Raw genomic sequence first — 24,912 nt, forward strand, 5'->3', positions numbered from 1 at the left:
TCAAAACAACATGAGTTGCGGATATTGCGCCTTTTTTACTGGGAACCACTAAGGTTCGTCTGATGTACCAAACACAAGCCATCCCTATGTTCATAGATGCCCAATGTCACAGAAGTTTGGCAACGACTGCAAAACTTGCTGAGAATATAGGAAAGGCAATGCAGATGTGAATGCGGGTGAGGCTTACTCAGTTGATCAAACGTAAAGATCGGAAGGAGTTCACACAATTAGAAGCATCGTCAATTTCGGCAACGCAGAACCATCGAAAAGGTCTACTGATCTACCAAATCCTTGGGATGTAAGTCAAAGCTTGCGGGAGAGTGTGCACCTTCTCTTTATAGATGGATTGCAGCACCACGTAACAAAATCCTCTCAGAAAGTTGGTTTTATTATCAATATTCTCTCTTTTTATGGTGACAATGTATATGGTGTAGCGCCCAATTCGGATTAATATCTTTAAGTCTGTTTCATGTTTCATCGAAGATCTTCATAGATACTATAAAGCACAAAAGTTGTTTTACAGTGGTTCATTTGCCTAGCCACTAGGACATCTAATAATCTAATATCTAATATAATTTTTCTAATCTAATCTAATCCAATCAATTTGATGGCTTCATCTATCTCATCTAACAATATAATAATCTAATAGGTATTTCCGTGCTTCAAGGGGGAAACAAATGTATGGTTGACACTTGAAACACTCCTCATTTCACACATACCTTACTTTGCCTTCTTCTTTTTTCCAATTTTCTTTTTTCTTCCCATTTCTTTATTTCATTATCTCCTTCCAAACAGTCAGTCAAAGTTACCCTAAACTTGGTCCGTCACAGAACCGTCATCGCCTCTTCCCAGCCATATGGCCCGTCACTGTCCCGCCGTTGCATAAACGTTGTGCCTCTGCCCCTCTACGACCGCATTGGACCATGACCACTGAGGCCAAATGAGATCGCAGACTTGGGGTCGTCTGAGGCTGACGGCCTTCGATCTGAGGTCACGAGCGTCATATTGGGGTCAAGTTGTGGTGATTGAGCCAGATGACCACTGGTAAAGCGAGAGAGAGAGAGAGAGAGAGAGAGCAGGAGCTCGTCCAGGACTCATCGACAGTAATTATTTATTTTGTAAGAACAGATTGACAACCATCACGTTGTACCAGTACAATCTATAGATATTGTCTGTAAATGGGCATAGAGCATAAAATAGTACGTATATGGTAATATTTGCACGTGCTAATGCTTTTTCATGGACTATGCTATGTGATCGGGTTGGTATAAGTATAGCAGAATTATAGCATGTCATTGTCACAATGCGTAATGTTGTGACTTGTATATTTGGTAATAGAGCTTTTAAAGCCGCATTACTTCAAAGCTGAAGCCTATGGTCCTGTTTCTCCATCACTCAGATATATGTGACCACAAGCATTGAAAGTACGAAGCATCTCACTCATCATCTGGTGAAATGCGATCTATAAAGCGACGGGCCTAAGATTATGATGGGAATCCTGCCTTTACATAGAAGCATCCCTTTTGGATCCGTTTTTTCTTCCTTGTCTTTCCTATGGGGTACGCCTCCTTTCCTTATGAGGGTTTTCAATCCATTAACTTTTCATTGCAATTGTAATTGCTATCTTGAGAATTAAGACCTTTAAATGAGTATGCATAAAAGCCAAAAATGAAAACAAACAGGGAATGACTAGGAAGCCTCATTTCGGAGGAATAAGGGCAAGCTCTTTAGTTATAATATAACCATCACAAAGATATAGGTAACATGCTGTAAGACCAATACCCCTCACAGTCCCTTTCGCTGCTAGAGGAATATCCGAATGTGTGAGAACCAACAAATCATCTAAGTTAAGGGGTTTATGTACAAACAATCATTCGTCAATCGGAAATGCTGCTTCAGATGTTGAGGAGGTTGTAAGAATACTAGCAAAGAGATGACAAATAAATTGTGTTCCTATGGAAATTTTGAGCTGTACCTGGACTGAATACTAAGCCCCTCCCTCCCTCCCTGCCTCCCTTTGTTATCAAGGCCATGCCCGCCGAGAACTCTCAAGAGACAGACACCAACCTCTGATTAGAAATGCAAGAGTGAGAAGGAAGTTGGTAATAATAGAAACACATTTGTTGGACTTTTCTCCACTCGGACAATAGTCAAGTGACCATCCCAGAAGCATATCTAGCTTGGGAATGGCAAACCATCCTTTTCCTACTCGTCACTTTACATGAATATGTACAGTAATGTTGCCTTTAGAAATTGCAGGCATCATGCCTACAGCACTCTGGTGTCACAGATGGGCACATCCACATTCCCGTCAAATCTGAAGGGCCACCAAGCAGCAGTTTCATTGTCTATGCACGACAATATGGATTTCTGGGAAAATCATTACGTACCGCACAGCCTACAGAAGTAGTTCCTTCTATTAAGACATACCAGAAAGATCTGTCTCCTGCCTTGGCATCATAACCACCAGTTGCAGCTTGCCTTGCTGGCACAGTTTTATGGGGTTCTTAAAGATTGAAACCCTCGCAGTGCTATTGTCTCCAAGAACCACATGCGCTATGCTGTAAGATTCACCCTGTTCAACCGCAAACTGCCACTCTCTGGTGGTTATGTTGAACCAGTCCTTCCTTTTAGATGTGGTTGCTTTAACTTCGATGTACTCTCTATCAGCTTCATTCTCCCCAATAAGGATGTCATATGGGAGCCCGGTTTCACTAAGTTCATTAACCCAGTTCACTGTTGCCTTACCAGCTTTCCCCGTAAAGTATCTGAAAGCAACATTTTCCCCAAGCCTCCCAGTTAACATTGCTTGGGCTCCATCAGGGTTGCCAGTATTAAGCCTCTCTCTAGAGCTAAAATTGGGCAAACTCTTTACAGGCACGTCAGATGAACACTTTGCAGGCACAATAGTCATGGCACTTGCATCGACAGAACTCAATTCTGTGTCCATAACAGTGCCATAAGATTGGGCAAAATGTTCTTCAGAATTTTGAATGTTGGCCAGAAGCCCAGACATTGCAGCTGCATTTCCTCCAATCTTCCAATTGGCATCCATCTCCGTCGGAACCACATTTTCCATCACTGTGACCGTAATTTCTGAATCAACCTCAATTTTTCATGTGAGATGCTATCTACCGCTCGTGTCCTAAAACCATTTTCACAAGCATAACGAAAATCTGGAGCAGTTTTCCAATCCACTGGTGGCCAATTTGGGATGGTACCTGACTTCCTCCTGGACTTGAAAACAGTTTGTTCACTAGTTCCACCTGAAGTAGTACTTATCACGAGGGACTTTTCAAGGTCCCTTGAAGACAGAGACGCGAGGGACCAAACGGTTTCTTCATCAGGTATCTTTGTCACCTTCTGACTATTCAATATGAAAGTCTCTGTCTGCTCCTCAGTGGACCCCGATTCCGCCATAGTTGTAATCATGTGAAGGAAATTTGCTATGTGTAATTCTGGATGTCCATCAAACCATAATCTAGAGAGCTCCAAAAATAAAGCATGAGAGTCTGATTGTTGGGCAACGTAAAGAACATTCCCCTGCAAAAATCAGATAGAATACATTATAGAAACAATCCATTCTGCGATTCATGGCCGCTTCATTATTCAGTAACTTTATCCGTGTTTGTTTGCATCTTCTTATGGTGATATCTTAGCCCAGGTGTAGAGGGTCCTCCACCTAGGTCAGCTTGTACTCACAGCTGCAGATCTATAAAGGATTACCCAGTATATCTCATGAAAACAAATCTCTACACAATAACTAGCTTGGTTTAACAAAACCATATGCCTTCTGTGCTCAAACAATAGTAGTTGAGTTTATGGAAAACAAATTTCACACTGAAAATAGGGCTGGAGGTATTTCTGTAATCTGGACCAAAAGTATCAAGATGAAAGCAAGCATCTAACCAATTCAAAAGGCCCCCTCATCAGATATTCCTAGTCAAGATTTAACTTAGCTAGAGGTACGGCATTTTAAATGATACAGCAACATTTTCTAGCTTCCACGCTATATCGAAAACAACGATGAGAATTTAACTTCCAACATGCAAGAAGCTCCATACCTCCAGTAAACAGTTGCAGTCATATCTCTTCTTGGATGAACTGCCACAACTTTTGATCACATTTCTGTAGAACAAATTTTCAACTACTACAACTTGCAACTGTTTGAGACTGTCAAAACCAGACTGCTTAAGCTGTAAATATTGTTGAGGATGCACACTGTAGATGTAGCGTTGGGCATAGGGAAGTGCCCAGTCAATCAACTGGGCTTTTAAAGTACTATCTGCTGAACCATAATATATTGCTTCACGAGTTACAACCTGCCAAGATATTATCAATAAGGAAAAGCTTTGTCAACAACTGAAAATTTACTGGACTATTCTTGACAGTTCATAAAATACTTAGCACAAATAAAGTTGTCTCCAATTTAACTTTCAATTTCAATGTTACAGCAACAGAATCAATATTCAGCATGCTCTAAGTGCACCCTAATTTTGAGCCTTCCCTATGTGTATGACATGCATTCTAGTGTCATAGTCAACAAAGCCATAAAAATGTACAAATGCATGAAATTCATACAAAAACTTGCAGTCCACTTATTTTCTTTACACTATCTCAATGCAAGATACTCACACAAGTTTTTTTCATTGTGTGTTTACCAGGTCATTTTTTTAGTAAAAAACGAGTCATAGTAGACACAGGTCTGTGAAGGTTGACATGCTAGGTTGTGTTAAGTATCTATGCTAGTGCCGATTGCTCCTGAGGCTTTGTGTCTATGGAGAGAAGGAAAGAGGGGGGGAGGAGGGGAGGCATGTGTACCTCAGAAAGTGCAGGAATCCCCAAGGTCCTCAGGAGCTTAGTCACATTTGCAGGAAGCATCTCTTGATTGTTGCTGGGTTCACCAAAGTACAGAAAATCAACACCTTCCACGTGCTTAAGTTCCTTTCTCAAATTCTCATCGTCAGACCAGCACACGATACCACAGGAAGGATGCAGAGATACCCACTTATCTAGCACTGTGGGAAGCACGGTGTATTCTGGTTTTGTCAAACATTCTTTGAAATAGCTGACATCCTCCACAGTTATCGATCCTGAGACCAAGTCATCGTTCCACTTCAAAAAAATTTGAAATACCTGAAACATGAAAGTAAAGAGTTCTTAGGTCTTAGGACCAACAAACCTCATCACAACCAGGTACACTTCAAGTTAGTTACTCACTATATTAGCCACTTGTGAAGGTAAGGCAGAAGCAGACAACTCGGCCAACATTTTCAGATAAACACGAAAGGATGGGCCCTCAAGAACATTGCATTCCCTAACAAAGAAATCATAAAGACCAGGGTAGATATTGTCCAATGTCTTGCAAGGGGGGCCATCAGTTGCACCCACCAATCTGCCCTGAGAATATACTTGATTTACTTGTTTCACTGAACCAGTGGAATCATGCCAATACACTTCTTTAGGAGAACAAAATATGCCAGAAACCAGCTCCTCCCGCCGAAATCCAGATGCACTCGGAACAAAGATAAACTGACTTGTTCTAATCTCTTCACTCATTCTTATCTGAGAAGAAGCCAATTCATTCCAAATAAATGAATATAACCTTGCCATTTGTGCTACGCTGAAAAGAAAAATGACACATGAGAACACAGATATGAGGAATAAAAATAAAATAATGAGAATAAATCAAGGAAGCCAACCTTATTGAAAGCTGAATGAAAAGGACACAATGGTAAGTAGTGTACCACAATCTTAACGACAGGCTTTTAAGTTTTAACTGATGAAATTCAGTATAAAAATTTCATGTGACAATGCATCAAAGAGTTCCACTCATACTGTTTCATAATTATGAACTCCTCCGACTGGATCCAGAATGCTATGTTTGGAAGAGATATAGGATAATGATTGACTGAACATAAATTTGATATAGTGGATCTTAACAAATTATCCATGTCTCTCCATTGAAACCTCTAGAGAGAACCCAGAAACACGTATTTTGAAGAGATTTTTCTTCAATTCTGCTTAATTGATGGAATATATCACATATCCAAAGACAGAGTCGAAGAGAAACAAAATGAAAAGTACAGAACAATAAAATAAAATTATACAATGTGAAGCTGGTCTAGGTGAAAGGAGAGCAGCACGACACTTATTATTGGAAGTACCAATTGGTTCCACAATGACCATACACCACCTTTTGGCCATTTCAGATGACATGAAAAGCTTAATCGGAATCAGGAAAAATTGGCAAAAATGAACATATAACCTCTATCAAGAAGAAATTCTACTCTAAAGGTGACTAATTTTTATGTGAAAAAATTATTTTTCACAAAGAAAGAACCTTGGTGCACCAGAAAGTGCGGACAGAATGTTTTTAGGGCCTTTGCCTATCAGGGCAGAGAGGGAAGAGATTGGAATAAGGGGAGTTAGAAAGAGTGGTCATGAAAGTTATCAAAACACTAACTCCCATATAAGTGTCCCAAGATCTCCTAAGTCACATTCTCCATTTGATTCTTTTGTCTCACAGAGAGAATAAGTTACATTTCCATCATCATATTCAAATAGAGGGCATCAATCTGCTTTACCAAAATCTCCATCATAAGAACTCCCTATTCATCATTTAAAAGAAATCACACTGATAAACGTAAAAAATGGCAATATCCTACAATGGTTCTTTTTCTCAGACAAGCAAAAGTTCCATAATCCATCAGTGTCTAGTATTATTACTGACCAGAAGCATTACAAAATAGGCATTTAGAAAATGGTTCGCTATTGGCACAAGGATGAGATGTGGATCACTTCCTAATATGAAGAATCCCAACCTTCACGACTTATCTCTCAAAATCATATTCTTTAATGCGCCGCTCAAACAGCCCAACAACTTCATAGTGGCAAAAGGCAATCTTTCACAAAAGCAGTAAAAAACGTTGATATACTGCGATTGACTTTCTAAGTTCATAACTCATTAGACCAGATTAGATCAAATATCTATGACAAGAGAACCGATCTGGTCCTCTTCCCCATTCTTCTGTCTCTTTCTCTCTCTTCTTTTACCTTCCCAACCAACATGGCTGTAAGGATGATTTCCTTAAGAAAAGAAAATCAAGAGTGATTCACATAAAGAAAGCCTATGACAATGTTTCCTGGGAGTTCTTGGTGCATATGCTAAGACAAATGGATCTTGGTAATGGTGTAGAAGATCATAAAATGCATTTCTTCAAAATGAAGTTGAACAAAGTAGATTATTTCAATAAGCTCAATTGCTTCCAGCGATTCCCAAAGCTTTAAATGAACTAGGAGTAAACTCTTTTATCAAATTCATGACTCAAAAATCCTAGGATAATACTTGATTCCATATGGACAAACTAAAAAGCTACATAGGCAACAAAAGCCCAGAGTCTCTGAATTTATGTACCATTCTCATAGAATGCGCAGATTTGATGTTTTGTAAAAGAATTCTCATAGAGGATATAACCCTGGGTACCACATCAATTTAATTATCCGTTTTATCAATTAAAAGATATAATTCCACTGTGTGATGTTGAAAATGCATACTTCAAATTCGTCACTTAACAGGAAGTGTTTAAATCAGAGTATTATATGGACCAAAAAAGCCGTGAAATCTCATAACATTGGTACAATCCTCCATTGCATAATCCAAATCATAAAATGGGTTCACTTATAAAGACTTGGGATTCTTTAACTCCTGCAAATTGTAGACAACGTGCTGTGCACAAACAACAGCAAAATCTCTTCTTTCCTTCTAAATTTAAATAAAAGAAAGAGACAAAATATTTATCAGCATTCCTCTTTCAAAATAAGACACTGCAAAGAAAAGAGTCCAATAGGGATCCTCAAGTATACCTGGCCTTGAAAAGGTTGCTAGATCTTCTCCAAACTTGTAGCATTGCCAGAACATCATCTAGTTTAACTTCAGTCTTGAACCCAATATCACTTAGCAACTTTTCACTTCTCACCTATTGAAAGGGAAAACAGCACACAAAAAAATATATTAAGTTTTTCCAGCATAAGCCTTACAAACGGACATATAAAACCTCAATTTCAGTCATTAAAAATCAAAGGATGCCAAATCGTCACTTGTGCTTGTTCAATTATGCTTCTGAGCAACATGGTCAGTGAGTCAATGTCCCCTCAATATCATCGAGATGATTGGCAAAGTGGAAACTTGTGATCGTTCTTGAAAAAATCAACATATCTGAAATTGTTTACTAAAATCACAGCAATCAACATAGAACAAGTTGAAGTAAATAGGAGCATATAGGACTTTGACCTAAGAGCTAACCAAGTTACAACTTTAAAAACAGGCAAAGAAGAAAAGGAAAAAAATAAAATATAAAACCTTGTTCCTAAAGACTTTATGAGAGGAACTTTTAGATAAAATTTGCAAACAGGAAAGTAAGCTAAAACGTGAGACTATGACCCAAGAAGTAAAGACCACCTAACCTTTGGGACAGCATAGGGAACAGAAGCACCCAAAATTAAGCGCACTGCCTCACAGTCATAGAATAAATCCTTAGGGCAGTGGAGATGATCATCCATGCTTGATACTACCCACTGGAGATCACAGATACTGTTCATGAACGATGACTTGAAGGGTCTGGAATCCCCATCAGATGTAGGGTAGCAATAACCTTTTACTTTATCACAGAAAAGATGTTCCCAATAAGTATCAAGAACCTCCAACAGATATTTGCAACTCTCCTTATTGCCTGTTCTAGAAAACTGGGATAACATTTGAACTAACTCTTTTGATTCCCAATCTTTCACAACCAACCCAGGGGTGATAAGGTCCATATCCAAAAGCATTCTCTTAGAGGTTTCAGAAGATATATCAGCAATACTCTTTTGAACTTGAACTACTTGCAGAAAATCAGTGATACCCATTTCCTGAAAAAATTGCCTCCACTTCATCTTCCCGCAAGAGAATGACTCAGTGACTGGATGTTTCAAATAGGATGAGTCAACCACATGCCACCTCATGTCTGTGACATTAATCAGCTGATGCATGTTTATCGGATTTCCATAATCTTCACTGAAATGAATTGGCACATCAACGATGCGTTTGAAGCCATAATTTGTCAGAATTAAAGCTTTATTTCGTAATTCTGATATGACTGAATCCTTGTCAACCCGACAAGTTGGGCAGCCAGATTGCAGGTGGATCATCACAAAGCAAACATATTCTATCATTAAGTTCTTATCCATGCTATTCCTGTCAGCAGATAGAGAAGGCAAGATGTGTACTTTAACAATTTCATGCGCTGACAGCCGCTGGACACCAATTTTGTGAAGCATCTTTGTGACATCATCCACATAATCCATATCCAAACATGAGAAATCATCTGTCACCGAGAAGAGGGCAGGGCTCACAATACGGAGTTTCATATACATTCTGGGAAATGCTTTAAGCCCATGCTCACCATCAGATCCACTGCCCAGGCCATCGGTATGTAACCAAATAGGACCTCTGTCTAGCGAGCTGTAAGTTCCATCAGAAAGTGGAATAAATGGAATTTTCTGAAGGTTCTTTATGAGATCTTTCTCCATCCTAAAGACATCAGAAACATGACCAGAAGACTGAAATGACATTGTGTAAAGAACATTTAGAAAGCGACCTAACCAGGACAGACCAAGTGACTGGAGACCGTTTTCTTTGTTACACAAAGAAGACAAGAACTGCTGTAAAGTTTTGGGACCATATGCCTCAATACCTAATGCCCTCGCAAGCTGATCAGACAGAACAATGTCCTTGTTCAAGAACCCAAGGCCAAGGTGCTCTTGCAGTAAACCATCAGTTAGAAGAGTTCGAGCCTGTTCATCCCAACCTCTCAAAACCTTGCATGGAGGAACCCACTTACAGCAATCTCCTTCCAGGAGTAAGCAGTTTGACATGCGGAGCCTAGAAATTATCATCCTAGGAAGAATAGCAAAAAAACCATGTACTTCACCAAGTAGTGGAACAAAGCTCATATACGCTGATATGGCCTTACCTGGATTCTCCCTAAAACAAGGAAGGGCACAAAAGGATTCCATCGCACTTGCAAACAGCTCTGGACACTCTGACAGTAACCATTGGTTCCAGGGACTATCTCCATCTACTTCCTCTCTTGATGAGGGAAGTACAAAGTCACCTTGGAGAATAAATTTCAAACCATAAGTTCTCAGAGGGAGAAATGCAAATACCGGCTGTTGCGCCAGAGATGGGATGTAATAACCGCAATCTCCCTCCTGCAGTGTAAATGCCATTGCAATCTCTGTAATTTTCACATCGCGCCGAATGGAATCTGACTGCAACTTTCGAGAAACTACCAACCATGTCATTTTATCTTTCCCATGAGAAACCTTGACAATATTATCCCCTAGAACCTCTTTTCTCATGATGATCATTGAATCATTCAGCATGTCTCTAAACTTGATACACTGGAGACGATGAAGAAAGAGTAACAATGAGGGATGAAGATCTGAAAACATAGTTAAAATGCTTTTCATGGCACTTCCTTCTGACAGTTTTGATCTGAAAGGAAGTACAATACAAGTGTTCCAGCAGCTACCATTCATTTCATCAGAATCACTAGAAGCCAGCCTCAAGAATAAATCAACATTGCAAGCAGGGATAAGAGTTGGCAGGACGAAACCAATTTGACCTTCAGTTATGTCAAACTTCACATGAAATCCATTAGAATGTATCTCTGGAGCATCTGTTACCTATAAAATAATAAGCAGAGTCAATTACATTGATCATAACTCACACTAATCAGATCATAAAACAACCAGACTTCAAATGGTTTGTAATGGCTCTACTGGCAGATGTAAAAGGACAGAAAATATGAACACAGCTCGTACAGAACAGGTCCAGTTTAATTGCATGAACCTAGTATGAGATGATGATGTTGGTATAACCTTCTCTATATGAATCTTTGCAACAATAGCACTATGAGAATACAGTTTCTCTCCAGCCAAAGAAGACAAGACCCTTATAATTTCATGTAATTAACCAACGATGTGTGCTTCGATTCAATTAACAGATGAAGACTGATTTTCTCAGAATGCTAAAAGTAATTTTTTTTTCCCAATTAACCATATAAGCAATGTGATCAGGTCTCAACCACCTTCACCAGTATCTGCAAACAAGTTTCCTACTTGCCAACAAACACCAGATGTGAAATATTCTATAAAAAATGATGAGTCAACTTCATCATTAAGCTCTCCAAGGATTTAAACCTTCAGGTGTAATAAGATATAAGGGAGGGTTTTTTTTAATTAAAAAAAGGAAAAAGAAAAAAAGAAAAAGGAAGATGCCTTGCATAAAAAAATGAAGGACATTCATGCGCCTGATCCATAATTTGCATAGAGCAGTTCTAAGCATCGTTCACAGCTACATACTCAAAAGTCTCACAGACCTTTCATACTTAAAAATAAGGCATCTACAACACCATAAACAGACAATGCACAGTGAGAGTCGAACAATGATTCTTAACAAGGAAAAAAAAGAGTTAATCAGATGCTCTATCCTTCAACTTGTTTGATCCAACACTTTGGATATGATAGCAAGTTGGGAGGAGTGAATCAAGTTAGATTGCACTTCAAAAGTTCAATGAAGACACATATAAAAGACCACAAGTTCTAAATTGCAAAATCTACAATGAGCATTTAAAATCAGCAGTCAGACCTCAATTAGATCTGGATTCAGAGTATGCCGGCTGCCTCAAAGGGAGGAAAGTGCACTAGATTCCAGGTCTATTTCTAGGTAATAATCTTAATCACCAGAAACTCTGGCAAAAGCAATCCGATACAATAATAATGTTGCGGAATAACTGCTTGTTCGCTTCTCACATGTATGTGCCCACGCTTCTTGCATGTTCAAGCACAATGAGTGCCCCATGCAAATACACAATGTGTGTCTATGTGAGCGCAGGCAGGGGCGCGCGCGAGAGAGGGAGAGAGAAAGGGAGAGAGTCATTTTTCACTTTTGTTCTCTTTCATATTACTGTGAAGCAAGTTGAATGACATAAAGACAGAAGCAGAGAAAGGATGAATAACAGTAACAATGGCTCTTGTAACATACCCGAAAAACCGATTTGAAGCCTATTCCTTTCTGTCCAATGTATCCAGCACGAGATCCTTTTTTTGTTGAATTTCCAACATCACACAGAGCTCTAATGTTTTCAGCTGAAAAACCTCGCTCATTATTTAAAATAATGATACCAGAATCTTGAAGAATGAATGTTAAAGTTGGTTCCACATTTTCCAGATAAAGATTATCATCAGCGTTTTGGACCTGAATCAAACGTCAGGAGATGCATCAATACACCACGAAAGAATTTGACAGGTGGCCTTTGGCAATACAAACATATACAAACAAATATTAAAGATGTCAGCATGTTTGTGCAACTGTAAACAATGGTTCTGCGAACGCCACAACAAAGAGAAATCATAAGAATCAATGCCTAAAAAATTAACAATACCTATTGAAATATACTTGAGAACTTCCACAGAATTCTCAATGCAATGCCCGTGAGTAAAACTTCACGATTCACCTAACAAGCATTTGGATTGCAACATGTAGGGAATATAGCCATATCTTTTGTGTATAGAGTACATATTGGATATATACATATACAAATACATGCATACATAAATATACAAATGTACACACATGCATTTATACATATATAAACATGTGTGTGTGTGTGTATTAGCATTCATCATCTTCTTCACAAAAACTCCCTTCTCTGACAGAAAGATTGAATTATGTACTTGTTTTCTTGCAATCTACAAGAACATATGCCCAGCAAAAAATTTCCACCTCCATGGTCAGAAGGTCTCCTTATTTCAACTCCTTTGAGAAGATATATTATCAAATTCTAGCTTGAGGGGCTGCAACTTCACCGTGCATATATTGCAAATATGAGAATTTGCATACCATTTCTCCCCACACTAATTTTATCATCTGCAGGAACTTCTACACTAAGTTTCTTTTGTGGCTTCTGATGAATTCAATTCCTCCAACAGATAATGCATCTGTCAGCTTGAATCGTGAAAATAAGAGAACTTGATATAAAGATTAAGGATATAAAATGCTTATTTAGGATAACCTATAAACCCCCACACTAGCTCCAATAGAGATCATTTTTAACTAGGAATTTTCCAATTATAGCTTAGTATTATGCAGAGATATCAACTTCTGTCAGCATAAGGCCCGATAATGCTTAGCATATGCATAAAATCCATTTTACTCAAATCAATAAAGCACAGAGAGCTGCCAATTGGAAAGGGATTACACAAAGTGGGAGATGCAATTGAAGGCATGTTCAAGTTAACTGACAAAACCCAAATACAATAGAACAATCAATAAACAATATGACACCTGTTATAGAACTAGATTGGAAAATGAAAAGACAAATCGAATGCAAAAGTGCATCACAACAGGGTATCTTACCAGCTCAAGGAGAAAATGTGAATCTTGAGAATACAATTCTTGTGAAAGACAATGAAGTGCTCTCCCGAGGCGAGCATGCTGTTTTTTTAACATGTCGCTCTCTGTAATTGAGAGAGTTGGATCCAGTCCAAATTCACCCCTCCTGATTGACTCAATCACACATGCGGCATCAGTATCTCCATTAAGTTCAGTGGAAGGGTGTACATCACCATCACCTACGTAGCCAGTAGTGTGCCTAGCTCTGGTAGAGGCATTTGCTTGATTTGCAACAGAGACAGCAATATCAGCCCTGGAAGAGGAAAGCTCATCTAAAGAACCTTCCACAGATCCTAAGCTTGTGATCATCTCTGACCCCGTAGTATTAATGCATGGAGTTCCATTTGCAGTAGAGCTGGTACTAGCAGTGGAAGCAAATATAATGTTATCATCCATCCATTCAACTATACCAAGAGAAAACCCTATTCTACGGAGCAGGAGCCACTGCTGTAATTTGTTGCATTCCTTCAAAATGGCCAGAGGGGCATCCTTGACAACAGACCGTAGTCCAGTAAGCAACACATCAGCAACAAAAGTACAAAATTCTGATGGTACATGTTCAAGACAATCTAGAAAAAATTTCAATGCAAGAGGCACTGCTTCATTGGCTATGCTCCTTTTCTCAGGGAGGTCACCCTTAACACTACTAGAAGCATGATCCAAAAATTTATTGCGAAGGCCATGCATGTGAGAGTTCCTACAAACGTCAGCATCAATACTGTCTGGAAAATTTTCGGTAATAACTTCAAATGCTCGACATGCATGGGATTTTAGAAGAGACAAGGGAACATGTTTTTCTCCTCCAACTAATGAGAAGAATGATAATAGCCTCACTGCAGTCAGGAAAGAGGATCCTCTTAGTGCAGCTTCCAAGAAAGAATCAACGGTCGCTGAATGGTCAATCCGTATCACTTTCCCATCATTTGTCACCAAACACAACAGCTCCTTTGAATTGACTTCATTCAATAGAAAATCAACCAAAGGACCATGTGCAGGAGCAAATTTTTGTTCCCAATGTGACCATGACAATAAGTCCGAAAAAATTGGTGCTTTGAGCAAGACTTCAATTGCATCCTCACAAGGTGCATGTAGAGGTCTTTCCATTTTAGAATCAATATCAAATCCTCCAGTTTTGACTTCCAATGCTTCCATACCATCATTCACAGATGAGGCCACCAATGATGTTGAATATAGCACACATCTTGATGTCACACAGTGCCTATGTTCTCTCACCATCTCTATGAAATCCTTAAGAAAATTACCACCAACAATTTTAAAATTAAGAAGTGGGAATTGCTGTCTTAGAAGCATGAAAATCCTTTGCTCAGTAATAGGTTCATCCCCCCATAGATTATCTGCTGCTTGGGAGACCAACGCAACTAGTTGCTGCTGGAGCATGCGGATATCAAAAGGAGTCTTTTCACATATTTCACCAGTCAAAAGCTCTTGAACTTCTCTGGGCAGTTCTGAGCAGTTCCTTCCTAGGAATGCTAAGAAATCCCCATGACCAAGGGACTTAAATTCCCCCACAGAGAACTGCTCTGCCACCCAAAACTCACAATCATGAAGCTTCTTGAAAATGTTATAATTCTCATCAGAAGATAATTTGTTCTTATGGTGGAGTTCATTATCAAGCTCAAGAAAAGAAGTCACTTTGCTGATCACATCCTCAACAGTAACACCTGTAATATTTCATGTAGAGTCAGGAAGATAATACAAAAGGGCCAGAATCAGATAATAAACTCAGGCGCTAACATCTATGTTACAAGTTTTTGTACTATGGTATCCTTGGTTCCCTCTTGCTAACTTCTTAGGTGAGAAGTACAGATCAAATATGGCTATGGGTACCTTATGCAGAATATCATGGGATTGACCTACATTCAAATTTTTACTGCACAAGAAAGCAACTGTGCCTTCTCCTTGTGCACTTAAGCTCCCATTTCAATTCCTCAGAATTAAGTTGTCTCTGATTTGGGCCATATTTTGTAATATGAACACAAAAGAAAACTGAACTATTAAGAAAAGTAGTAGAGCATGTGCATGTAAGTACATGAACATGTGTGCACGAGAGAGAGTGAGAGAGAGAGAGAGAGAGAGAGAGAGAGAGGAGGGAGGGAGGGAGGGAGGGAGGGAGGGAGGGATTGGTGTTCATTCAACAACACTACTCACTGTGTGTTGCCTCACTATTGAGTGTACTGGTGACTGCTAAGTTCTTTTCGCTGGGCACCACATCTATTATTTCGTACTTTGCGCCCTCATCAAAACCCGTCTTGTTTCTTTCATTTTCATCAATGGCTTGAAGAGTATCGTATATATTGTCCCACATTCCACATTTGATAGAAGTAACCTATAAAATATAAGAAGGAACGATCACAGGAAGAACTAAATGGTTGTGCTGACATAGAAATGTCAAACAATCCTCCGTCCAAATAAAAAGTTGCACAACCAAAATTGCCAAACAGAAATATTTTTTGGAAGGTCTTTCAACATGAGTAACAGCGAAAAAAGGAAAGATATGACCAATCATATACATTCTCAGCTATTAAACTTACCACACACCACATAAGGATTTTAAGGACTGAGAAAAAGACTACATGATATTAAATTAGTATGTGAGACTTGAGAGCCAATCCAGCCAATCTAACTCAAAGACAATTAGTTATTCCCACAAACCCTAGAGTACCGACAGATACTAATGCCTTCATACAGACAGAATAATCATAAATTCGAGTTGGAAGAAAAGGGAAACAAGGGCTAGAATATCACACACTTCAATGTTTCCAGGAAGCATTTTACTGCAAATAGGGAAGATATAATGCAATCATGGCAAAGTCATTACTGCAAAGAGGGGTTAGACTGAAATCACTAATGTGGACAACTAGACCGTTTAGTTCTTAGCATCTTGGGCTACCCTGAGCAGCCAAATTCAAAAGGAAGCACTTTGGAATCTAATTGTGGTGAAGTTGCTGCAAAACTAGAAAAGTTTGGACCAAGTTTCTATTCAGAGGAAAGAAGTTCAACTCTCACAAAGAACAGCTTTGCAGAACTCTTCGTCATTTCAACGTCAATCCAATCGCAAGTTCGGTGGCAGAGATTGTACAGCATTAGAAACTTTTACAAGGAAACTGGCAAAATGCTCAATAATTAATTTCTTCATTAAGATAATAGTCATCAATTTGCTAATACCAACTGATTTATTGATCAACCATCATCCCACGGGGGTCTGAAAGCATGATCAGATCAAAAGTTCTATGAAATGATAGTCTTCTTCCCTTTTATTTTGCTGAGTGGATCCCACCATAGCATGTCACTTTATCAGATTTTGATAATTTGCCATCCAAAAGGGAACATCATGAGGAAGATCGTAGATATAAAACATAGCTACCACGTTCACTATCATATTTGAAAAAGGAGATAGATCATAACTGTAAAGATTTAAGGTAATTTTTTTTGTTGCAAAGACCATCTCGTCTGGGTCAAACCATTGAGCCGATTTTATGAACTCTTCATATAGCAAAATGGAAAGACCTGTCTGTCGTCAGTCCATTTTTTCTGCTGATAAGAAGGAAACCTAAGCAATAACATGTATGGGGGTTAAAAAACCTCCCCCGGTAAGTGAGTCACCCAGTCATCACAACAGGTGAGATCACACAAGGCAAAGATTTGAGGAGGCAAACTTTATACCTATTAGTTGCCAAAGCCAATCCATCACCACTATGCCATGACCCACATGGTTAACAATAAAAACAAGCATGCAATTGGACTTCTCTTTCACCGGAAAAACCATGAGGATATGAAAGCCATTAGATTTTAAAAATGGAAAAATAAGCGATGAACTCCATTGGAAGCTGTAAAGACCTCAACACTCCCACAACAATTTACATTTCATGAAGTTTTTTAGATAAATCAGCTATATTAGATGCCTATACAAATATCCCCTTGATGTCTTTAAGAATGCCCAAAGCAGCTGAGGCTTTGGTTTCATTCCCAAAAGAGACAGCACTGCTCAAAATTATGGACAGTTTATGAGAGATGAAGGCATTTCCTAGACTATGTCCATTACAAAGAGGACATTATCTGTTCATGAATATCGACTTTTTACAATATTTACAAATGTCAAACCCACCATTTTACTTCATTTCCCAGAAATTTTAGTCACAACTTGGCTTTTGATATGTTTAAATAAGAAAATAAGCTGCAGGATCAATCACAGGACCTTTAGCATAAGCAGTAAAAACACCAATAAATGGCCTAGGTTCAATTTTCCAATTCTTTGTAAGTAGGTAGAAGGAGAGAAAATGCAAGCAAGATGGAAGAATTGCCAACTCATTCCAAAGACACATCAATGGTCATTGTCATTTGGCAACAGGCAATATCCATGTTTCCATAAATGTTTCAGAACACTTCCTGAAATGATATATCTACACCAACAGTGCCCCCATTAGGCGCCACATGGCATGGATTTCCAAAGAAGAAAAAAAATTCCTCAGAAGTAGGCTAATTCTCCAACAGAATTAAGTCATATAAAATCTCATGTCCTTCCCAAGAATTGTAATTCCAACTAACTATTACACTCCTAACCAGATATTTTGGCCCAAACCTCTGTTACATTCGCAGTACTCCAGTGTTTGAATCATATAACAGAACCATGTGAGAACTGCCATTTCCCATCTCATACCCAAACAATCTAAACCGGAGCTTCCATGATTTTTTTCCTTGCTCCAAAGCAACACTCACTCTGTACAGTTATTGCTAATTTCATCATTACTTTAATCTCGCCAAACAATGTCATCTCACTGAGCAAAAGTTCACATCTCAGTTATCTAACGATCCAACAAAAACGATAGAACAGAAGCTTAAGCTACATTCTGCAGGCAAAGATGCTTGAAGTTCTCATTTCACTGGCTTAGCTTGTAAGTGCAGTCCCTGCAAGTAACCCACTTAGCAGAGGAAGAATTGTAAGTTCTCATTTCACTTGCTTAAAGTTCTCATTTCATTTCTTGCTCTGCAAGAAACCCACTTATCAGAGCAAGAATTATAAATTCCAACTAACTATTACACTCCTAACTAGATAATTTGGCCCAAACCCCTTTTACATTGGCAGTACTCCAGTGTTTGAATGATAAAATAGAACCATGTGAGAATTGCCATTTCTTGTCTCATACCCAAACAATCTAAACCAGGGCTTTCTTGATTTTTTTTCTTGCTCCAAAGCAACACTCACTCTGTACAGTAATTGCTAATTTCGTCCTTACATTTATCTCACTAAACAATCTCATCTCACTCAGCAAAAGTTCACATCTCAGTTATCTAATGATCCAACAAAAACGATAGAACAGAAGTTGTCATTTCACTTGCTTAGTGCAGTCCCTGCAAATAACCCACTTAGCAGAGAAAAACACCATTGTGGCAGTTTCCATGGGTGAACATGCAAAACTCTTCCTTGATTAACTATGTTCGCAATGTCATGACTTAACTGAACAAACATTCCCCCTACATCACAGGCTACTTGTATTTCTATTCATATTTAGTATGATAGCAGGTGCTGGTAACATGCACTTTTAATTCTTCCTTCATCATGGCTATTTCACCTGTGAAAGCACACACCAAGTCTATGATTCATTAACAGATAAACAACTAGAGCATAGTCATCACAGTGGGCACCTGAACCTACCCGTAGCATTTGAATAGAACAGGGATAGAAACTCAAGATTTAACAGCAAAAGAAAAAGAAGTCCAAGTGCAAAGTATCATCATGGCCATTATGAACGAATTGGGAAATTACAATCATAGTACATAAGCAAAAGAAAATGATTTCACAGAGAATATCTATACTATTTTCAATGAGTAGCCAGATTGTATACAATTGCCAAGAAATTAATCCTGATGTTATCAAATTTGACGGGGAAGATAAAAAAATGTCCAAACCACTTACAGCAATATTAAGCAATCCAAGACAAGGATATGTTGAAAACATAGATATTATCCTTCTTCTTTGTCGAGCTGTAATACTATATGACTCAAGCATCCCTTTTAGAACCTGCAAGAACAAAAAATGATGGCAAATGCAAACTCCACTCGATACATTCAAATTTTTTTCAAGCATACAGAGAGAAAAGAACAAAAAAAAAAAAAAAAAACTCGCCAGAAATGAAAAGAAACGAGAAGGGGAGGCTTCAATGTCGAAATCATATACAAGATTCGAGTCCATTGTGACATTATATATGGATAGGAATGAAAAGTATGGCATATCTGTCAGAATTAAAAATTCTGCCCAGAGTCAGCAAAGTCGTACAGAAATGAACACCTCAAACAAACTGTGCTACAATGCGAAACAAAGAAAGATACCAATGAGGGATGAAACAACCTCCCCCAACCCAAAAAACAAAAGGAAAAGAAAGAAAGCATCTCAAAAGTTAGTTCACCTTCACTTCAGATACTTCAAAACTACATTTTATTCCACCCTTCCATCGATGCTGCAAGAGACAAGCTACTTTTCTTATTTCATCTGTTAGAAACTGCTTTTTGATCTTACCAACATAAGTTGTAAAACACTCTGCATCTTTAACTAATTAATTTATCACCTCTTGCTCTCATTTGTTGGTATTGATAAATAGATCAGCTAATCGGAAAAGGTCTAGGTTGCTAAGCTTCCTATGACCTACCATAATGTGCTAATTGTAGCCTCTTTCCAATCCAAGTAAAAGTCCAGAAATTTCTTTGGTGGCATTTCTGATTCGACTAAGTACAGAATTTTCTCGGTGCAATATGACTTAAATTTCATTTCTATCAAAATTCCTCAACACGTAGTGTAGTTTCATTTCTCCCACAGCTGAAACTGTTAAAATAAAGCATATAAGCAACATACACCCAGCATGTTGTACAATACTTCCTCTTAAAATTCTGAGACAAGCAACACAAGACAAAGCATGACAATAACCATGACTCAATGCTCCAGAGGTGTGGCATGGACCTAAGGTTTTCCACCCAAGTTATGAGTCTCTTCTCTCATTATCAAAAACATAATCAAACAAGCAGTTGTTTTTCACAAAAACTAAGTTCTTAGGGACTCAAACAAGCACACTAATGGTAAACATCAAGCATATTTCTTCTCCCAAGTATAAAAGCACTCAAATCTAGAACCATTGTATCTCAAAGTTCTAACATTAAGCATGAAGCATAAAATGTTAAAGTATCTCTTATCAACTTGCTGATGACCTGGAGGTGACTTGCCAAATAACCAGATAGATTCTCTTTATGGTATATTAGTGAACCCCATGGAGCGCTCGTCCAAATCCCAAGGGAAAGCAAAAGGTCAATGCTTCCCCAGTAAAGATAATCAACTTCTCTTTTTGAAAAAGATCCGAACTAAAAAGTTAGGGATGGGCCAAGTCGGGTCAGACATAAGCTTAACTTTGTAGTATACAAGGACATTGAAAAGCCATGATATTAATAATTCTCTGTATCTCACTTTTATCAAAAACAAGTGCCCGTATATTACTCTGTGCTTCCTAGGTTATCCATTTGTTTCCTAGGTCATTGGTAGCTATAGCCCTGAGAATCACACTTGGTTGTGCTATGAATAATTGCAAGGATTATCACATATGAACAAGTGATCTAACAGTATGTAAAAGAAAATCAGACGAAGATACAGATTACATATAACATTAAGGACATGGCAATTTTTCTCTAAATAAGAAAGAAAACACATACTTGAGCCACATTTTGCTCCCGACAAGTCTCCTTCCATGTTGTGATGAACATTGTCATTGAACTATAAGCAAGAGATAGATCATTTTCATTCAAGCTGGCATCATCCATTTCCCCACTACGATTGTCCCCTGAAAGAGCATCCTTATCTATCTTGTCTCTTCTTAACAATTTGTTGGGATTGGAGATGCTACGTAAAGCATCTTTAGACTTCCTTTTCTTTTTCCGAGTGACAATCTCATCACAGTTTGAGCTTCCACCACCAGAAAGGTCAGTGTCTGTTTCAGCTTTTAAACCAAGCCTCGTCATCTCTTCAACTGCCGATGGATAAGGACAGCTACTAACTCGGTCACTTTTAGTAGCCCTTGATGACCGATCTGAATAGCTGCTCAACTTGCCTTCATTTTTCTTGTCTTCATCTTTACAATCATCACTATCCTCATCTTCAGAGCTCGATGACAGAAACCTTATATGGTTGACACCAAAATCCTCATGCACTGAGGAGAATGATTTAACCCGTTGAGATATAGAACTGAAGCGCTCATCTAGCTGTTTCTTCTCTATAGAAAAAAGAGGACGCTTTTTTCTTTTATTTTCGGATCTCTGTTTCAATGACTTTGAGCAACTCTTTAGAGTAACATCCTCCGATTTCCTCGCTTCACGCACGCAAGAAATATGCATCCTAATGCCATAAATTCCAGCACAACAGATTACAAACAAACCTCCATAATGAAAATAATTACTTTTACTAAACATAATGAAATTAGAAAATAGTCTACTCTAACATCACAACCAAAAGACACAGGACAACGAACACACTAAGAACATGCCACATACAATGCTAAGTGAATACCGTCACCATTCTTTAATCCTTCTTTGGTAGAATTACCAAATATTGATCATATTCTCACATTACACTAAGATTCACTGGAATGTAAAAGAAAGAAGGGACAAGGGGGGTTGCTGTTGCCCTAAGTTCAGTGCATGACATTATTTCTAAATGCATCTGCATTAGACTTGGGAGACAGGTACGAAAAATTCCCAGAAAATGTCATTGCCATTTCCAGATTGTTATATAACAAAAGTACAAAAATCAAAAGATGAGTCAACCATGACCACTTGAAGATAATAAATTCTACAAAAGATTAAAATAAAATTTTATCCATTAACGGTTAGGCAGTGAACTCAGTGGACTATCAACATGTTCCAATTAATGCTGTAATGGCTGTCTAGATGTTAGACCAAAAACAAGAGCAAAGTTAAAGTACAAGATTTAGAAGATTGAAAAGAGAAATTTGAGAGATTAATTGATTGAACTAAAAATTATCATTTCTTTTCTTCCATAAAGGTTCAGGGAACAACTTCAATTCTATATTAGAAAACATGATTGCTTTTGAAAGAGAGGTCATATTAGAAATTTAGAACAGCAATCTAATCAATTAACCAACCTCTACAGCTGCTCTTTAATGTGAGAAAACTTGCAGAAAGGAAAGAGCAAAAATGGAGGATTTTTCTCTTATTCTAGAATCGCATTAGGAAACTTCTTCAGTCATGGAAGGAGCATCCTACATCAAGGAACAGTCACTAATCACAGTAACTCATGCAGCCAAGTATAATTCACTCTTGAACAGTGTTAGACCTTTTTTAAATAATACTCCAAAATATTGAAGATCAAGACTGGAGCACTTCAATTACTGACAAGTCGCAAAGGTAATAACTACATGCAACTGTAGATAAATAACACATATAACCAAATTTTCATAATCATCTCAATGTTGTCAGAAAAAATAAATTTTGGGATGTCATATATTAGAAACTACACTAGCTTTTCAGCTTGTTTCGAATTTAGATAGCAATTTTCCGATAGTCTTCATAATCAAGAAGCGAGCTCCATCCTATAACAATGACTATAGCTAATTGTTGTTGTTTAGAAAACCTCTCCGAATTGATAAAAATTATGCATAACAGAAGAACATTGCACGCATTACATACCCCAAATTTTGAATTCGTACAGCAAGCTTTTCTTTGCTTGAGACGGATCGCTTCTTAACAATGAAATCAAGGAATTCCTCAGTCTCCATGTCTTTTTTGAAAGAAGTATCCAAAAAGTCACAGAGATAAGAAATTATCTCCTCGCTAGTTATCTTATACACCGAGGTGGTATCGGGCTTCAAAGAAAAATAATGTAACACGAGGGAATGTCGCAACAATGGACCCAACTCTAGCTCTTCAAACCGTTCCACTCCTTCATTCTTGCAGATAGCTACTTGCAGATCATACAACGATGTGATCCGCCGAACCCCAACAAAGCAATGGATAAATGCATTTATCTGATAATAGAAAGGCTATAGTCATAAAAAGAAATTAAGACAGCTGATGTAAAATGAAGAGGCACCCTGAGTTTATGTGCATACCCTATGGTTAACCATCCAGCGATGTATATGCTAAATGCCCCCAAACCCAACCCAAAAAACACACTGTGGCCACGAGCTCGGTTGCACATGCACAGAGAGAGAGAGAGAGAGAGAGAGATTTCCTTCATGGTAGTTGTGAGAGAACCAAGCCCAGTAAAAACCAAACAACTTCACACATGTTCTGAGATCATCGAATTCCATAAAAGGTAGCATGCCCCCAAAACTCCACCATTGAAAAACCAAACAGATTTTAACATCGTCTTTCACTGATATAGTGTCTATGCATATCGTACTTCTCATTTCTATGCTTAGCAAACAATCTCAGGTACCCCTTTACCAAAAAAAACAATCTCAGGTACCCTCTGGGAGGGAAGCTAACAAGATAAGCTTCAGTTTCTCGATACCCCATCCCAAGACGTGATCGAGTGGAATCCAATCCCAACAAGTATCAAAGAAGAGGATCAACAACTGGCCCAGGAAGCACCAACTCGTGCCTTTGCCAGAGCCCAAGCACGTCAGTAATGCGGAACTCATGCTTTTTAACTAGCTTTCAAATCAAATTCATTCCTTTTCGTGCCAATTAGACGTTACAGACTGGTTCGGCCCCACTACATTACCTTCCCTTCAGTCGCCATAAGACGGTAAAGCGCCGGCACCTGCTGCATTGGAAACCCAAGGGAACCCCACGAATCCACCCCCAGAGCCAGCAGTGCGGCCTGCGACACTTTCCAAGCCGAGACACTTTCTCCCGCGGCGACAAGGTCGCGCCAAGCCTTTGCCACCGCACGCTCCGTCCTCTCGACGAGCTCCTTGCGGCTGGGGACCTGGGGCCGGGCGGCGGAGTAGGGTTTCGCGGGAGGTGAGGGCGGCGCCTGCACCTGCTGCGGTGGCGGCGGTGGCGGCGGCAGCAGCGGCGCGGCGTTCGGGAACTGCTGCGGAGGGAAAATAGGGTTTGGGATTGGGAAAGCGGCGTTCTGCAGAGGATAGCCGGGGAATTGATTGGCGAAGGCCATGTTCTGGTGGAAGAGCTGGAGAGCGGGGTTCTGGAAGTAGAAGTTAGGGTTTTGGAGCAGAGGATTCGGCTGCTGTTGCGGCTGCTGTTGCGGCTGCTGCTGCGGCGGAGGAGGCTGGCCGCGGCCGCCGCCGGGAGGGGCGGAAGCGCGGCGGCTGCCCGTACATGTCGGAGGGCAGGGGGCCGACGGAGAAACGGTGGAGAGAGAGAGAATCGGGTGGGGCTGGGAGGGGTTTTGCGGAGGTTTTGCGGGTATTTATATGGTTCAGACGAGGCGG

The 24,912-nt window shown here is 39.1% G+C and overlaps 1 protein-coding gene across 1 annotated transcript; it reads right to left on the reverse strand.

Annotated features, from left to right (window-relative positions):
* Positions 1–1,702: 1,702 nt before the first annotated feature.
* LOC104414306 (protein NO VEIN) lies at positions 1,703–24,869 on the reverse strand. Its single transcript, XM_010025374.3, is given in 14 exon segments — positions 1,703–3,078; positions 3,081–3,543; positions 4,065–4,322; positions 4,822–5,136; positions 5,221–5,623; positions 7,867–7,979; positions 8,467–10,728; positions 12,089–12,301; positions 13,463–15,180; positions 15,668–15,845; positions 19,434–19,538; positions 21,212–21,890; positions 23,201–23,538; positions 24,240–24,869. Coding segments are annotated over 14 exon segments (8,100 nt in total). The 5' UTR covers positions 24,636–24,869; the 3' UTR covers positions 1,703–2,419.
* Positions 24,870–24,912: the final 43 nt, after the last annotated feature.

The sequence above is a fragment of the Eucalyptus grandis genome, chromosome 8 (genome assembly GCF_016545825.1).
Source record: "Eucalyptus grandis isolate ANBG69807.140 chromosome 8, ASM1654582v1, whole genome shotgun sequence".
NCBI classification, from domain to species: domain Eukaryota; kingdom Viridiplantae; phylum Streptophyta; class Magnoliopsida; order Myrtales; family Myrtaceae; genus Eucalyptus; species Eucalyptus grandis.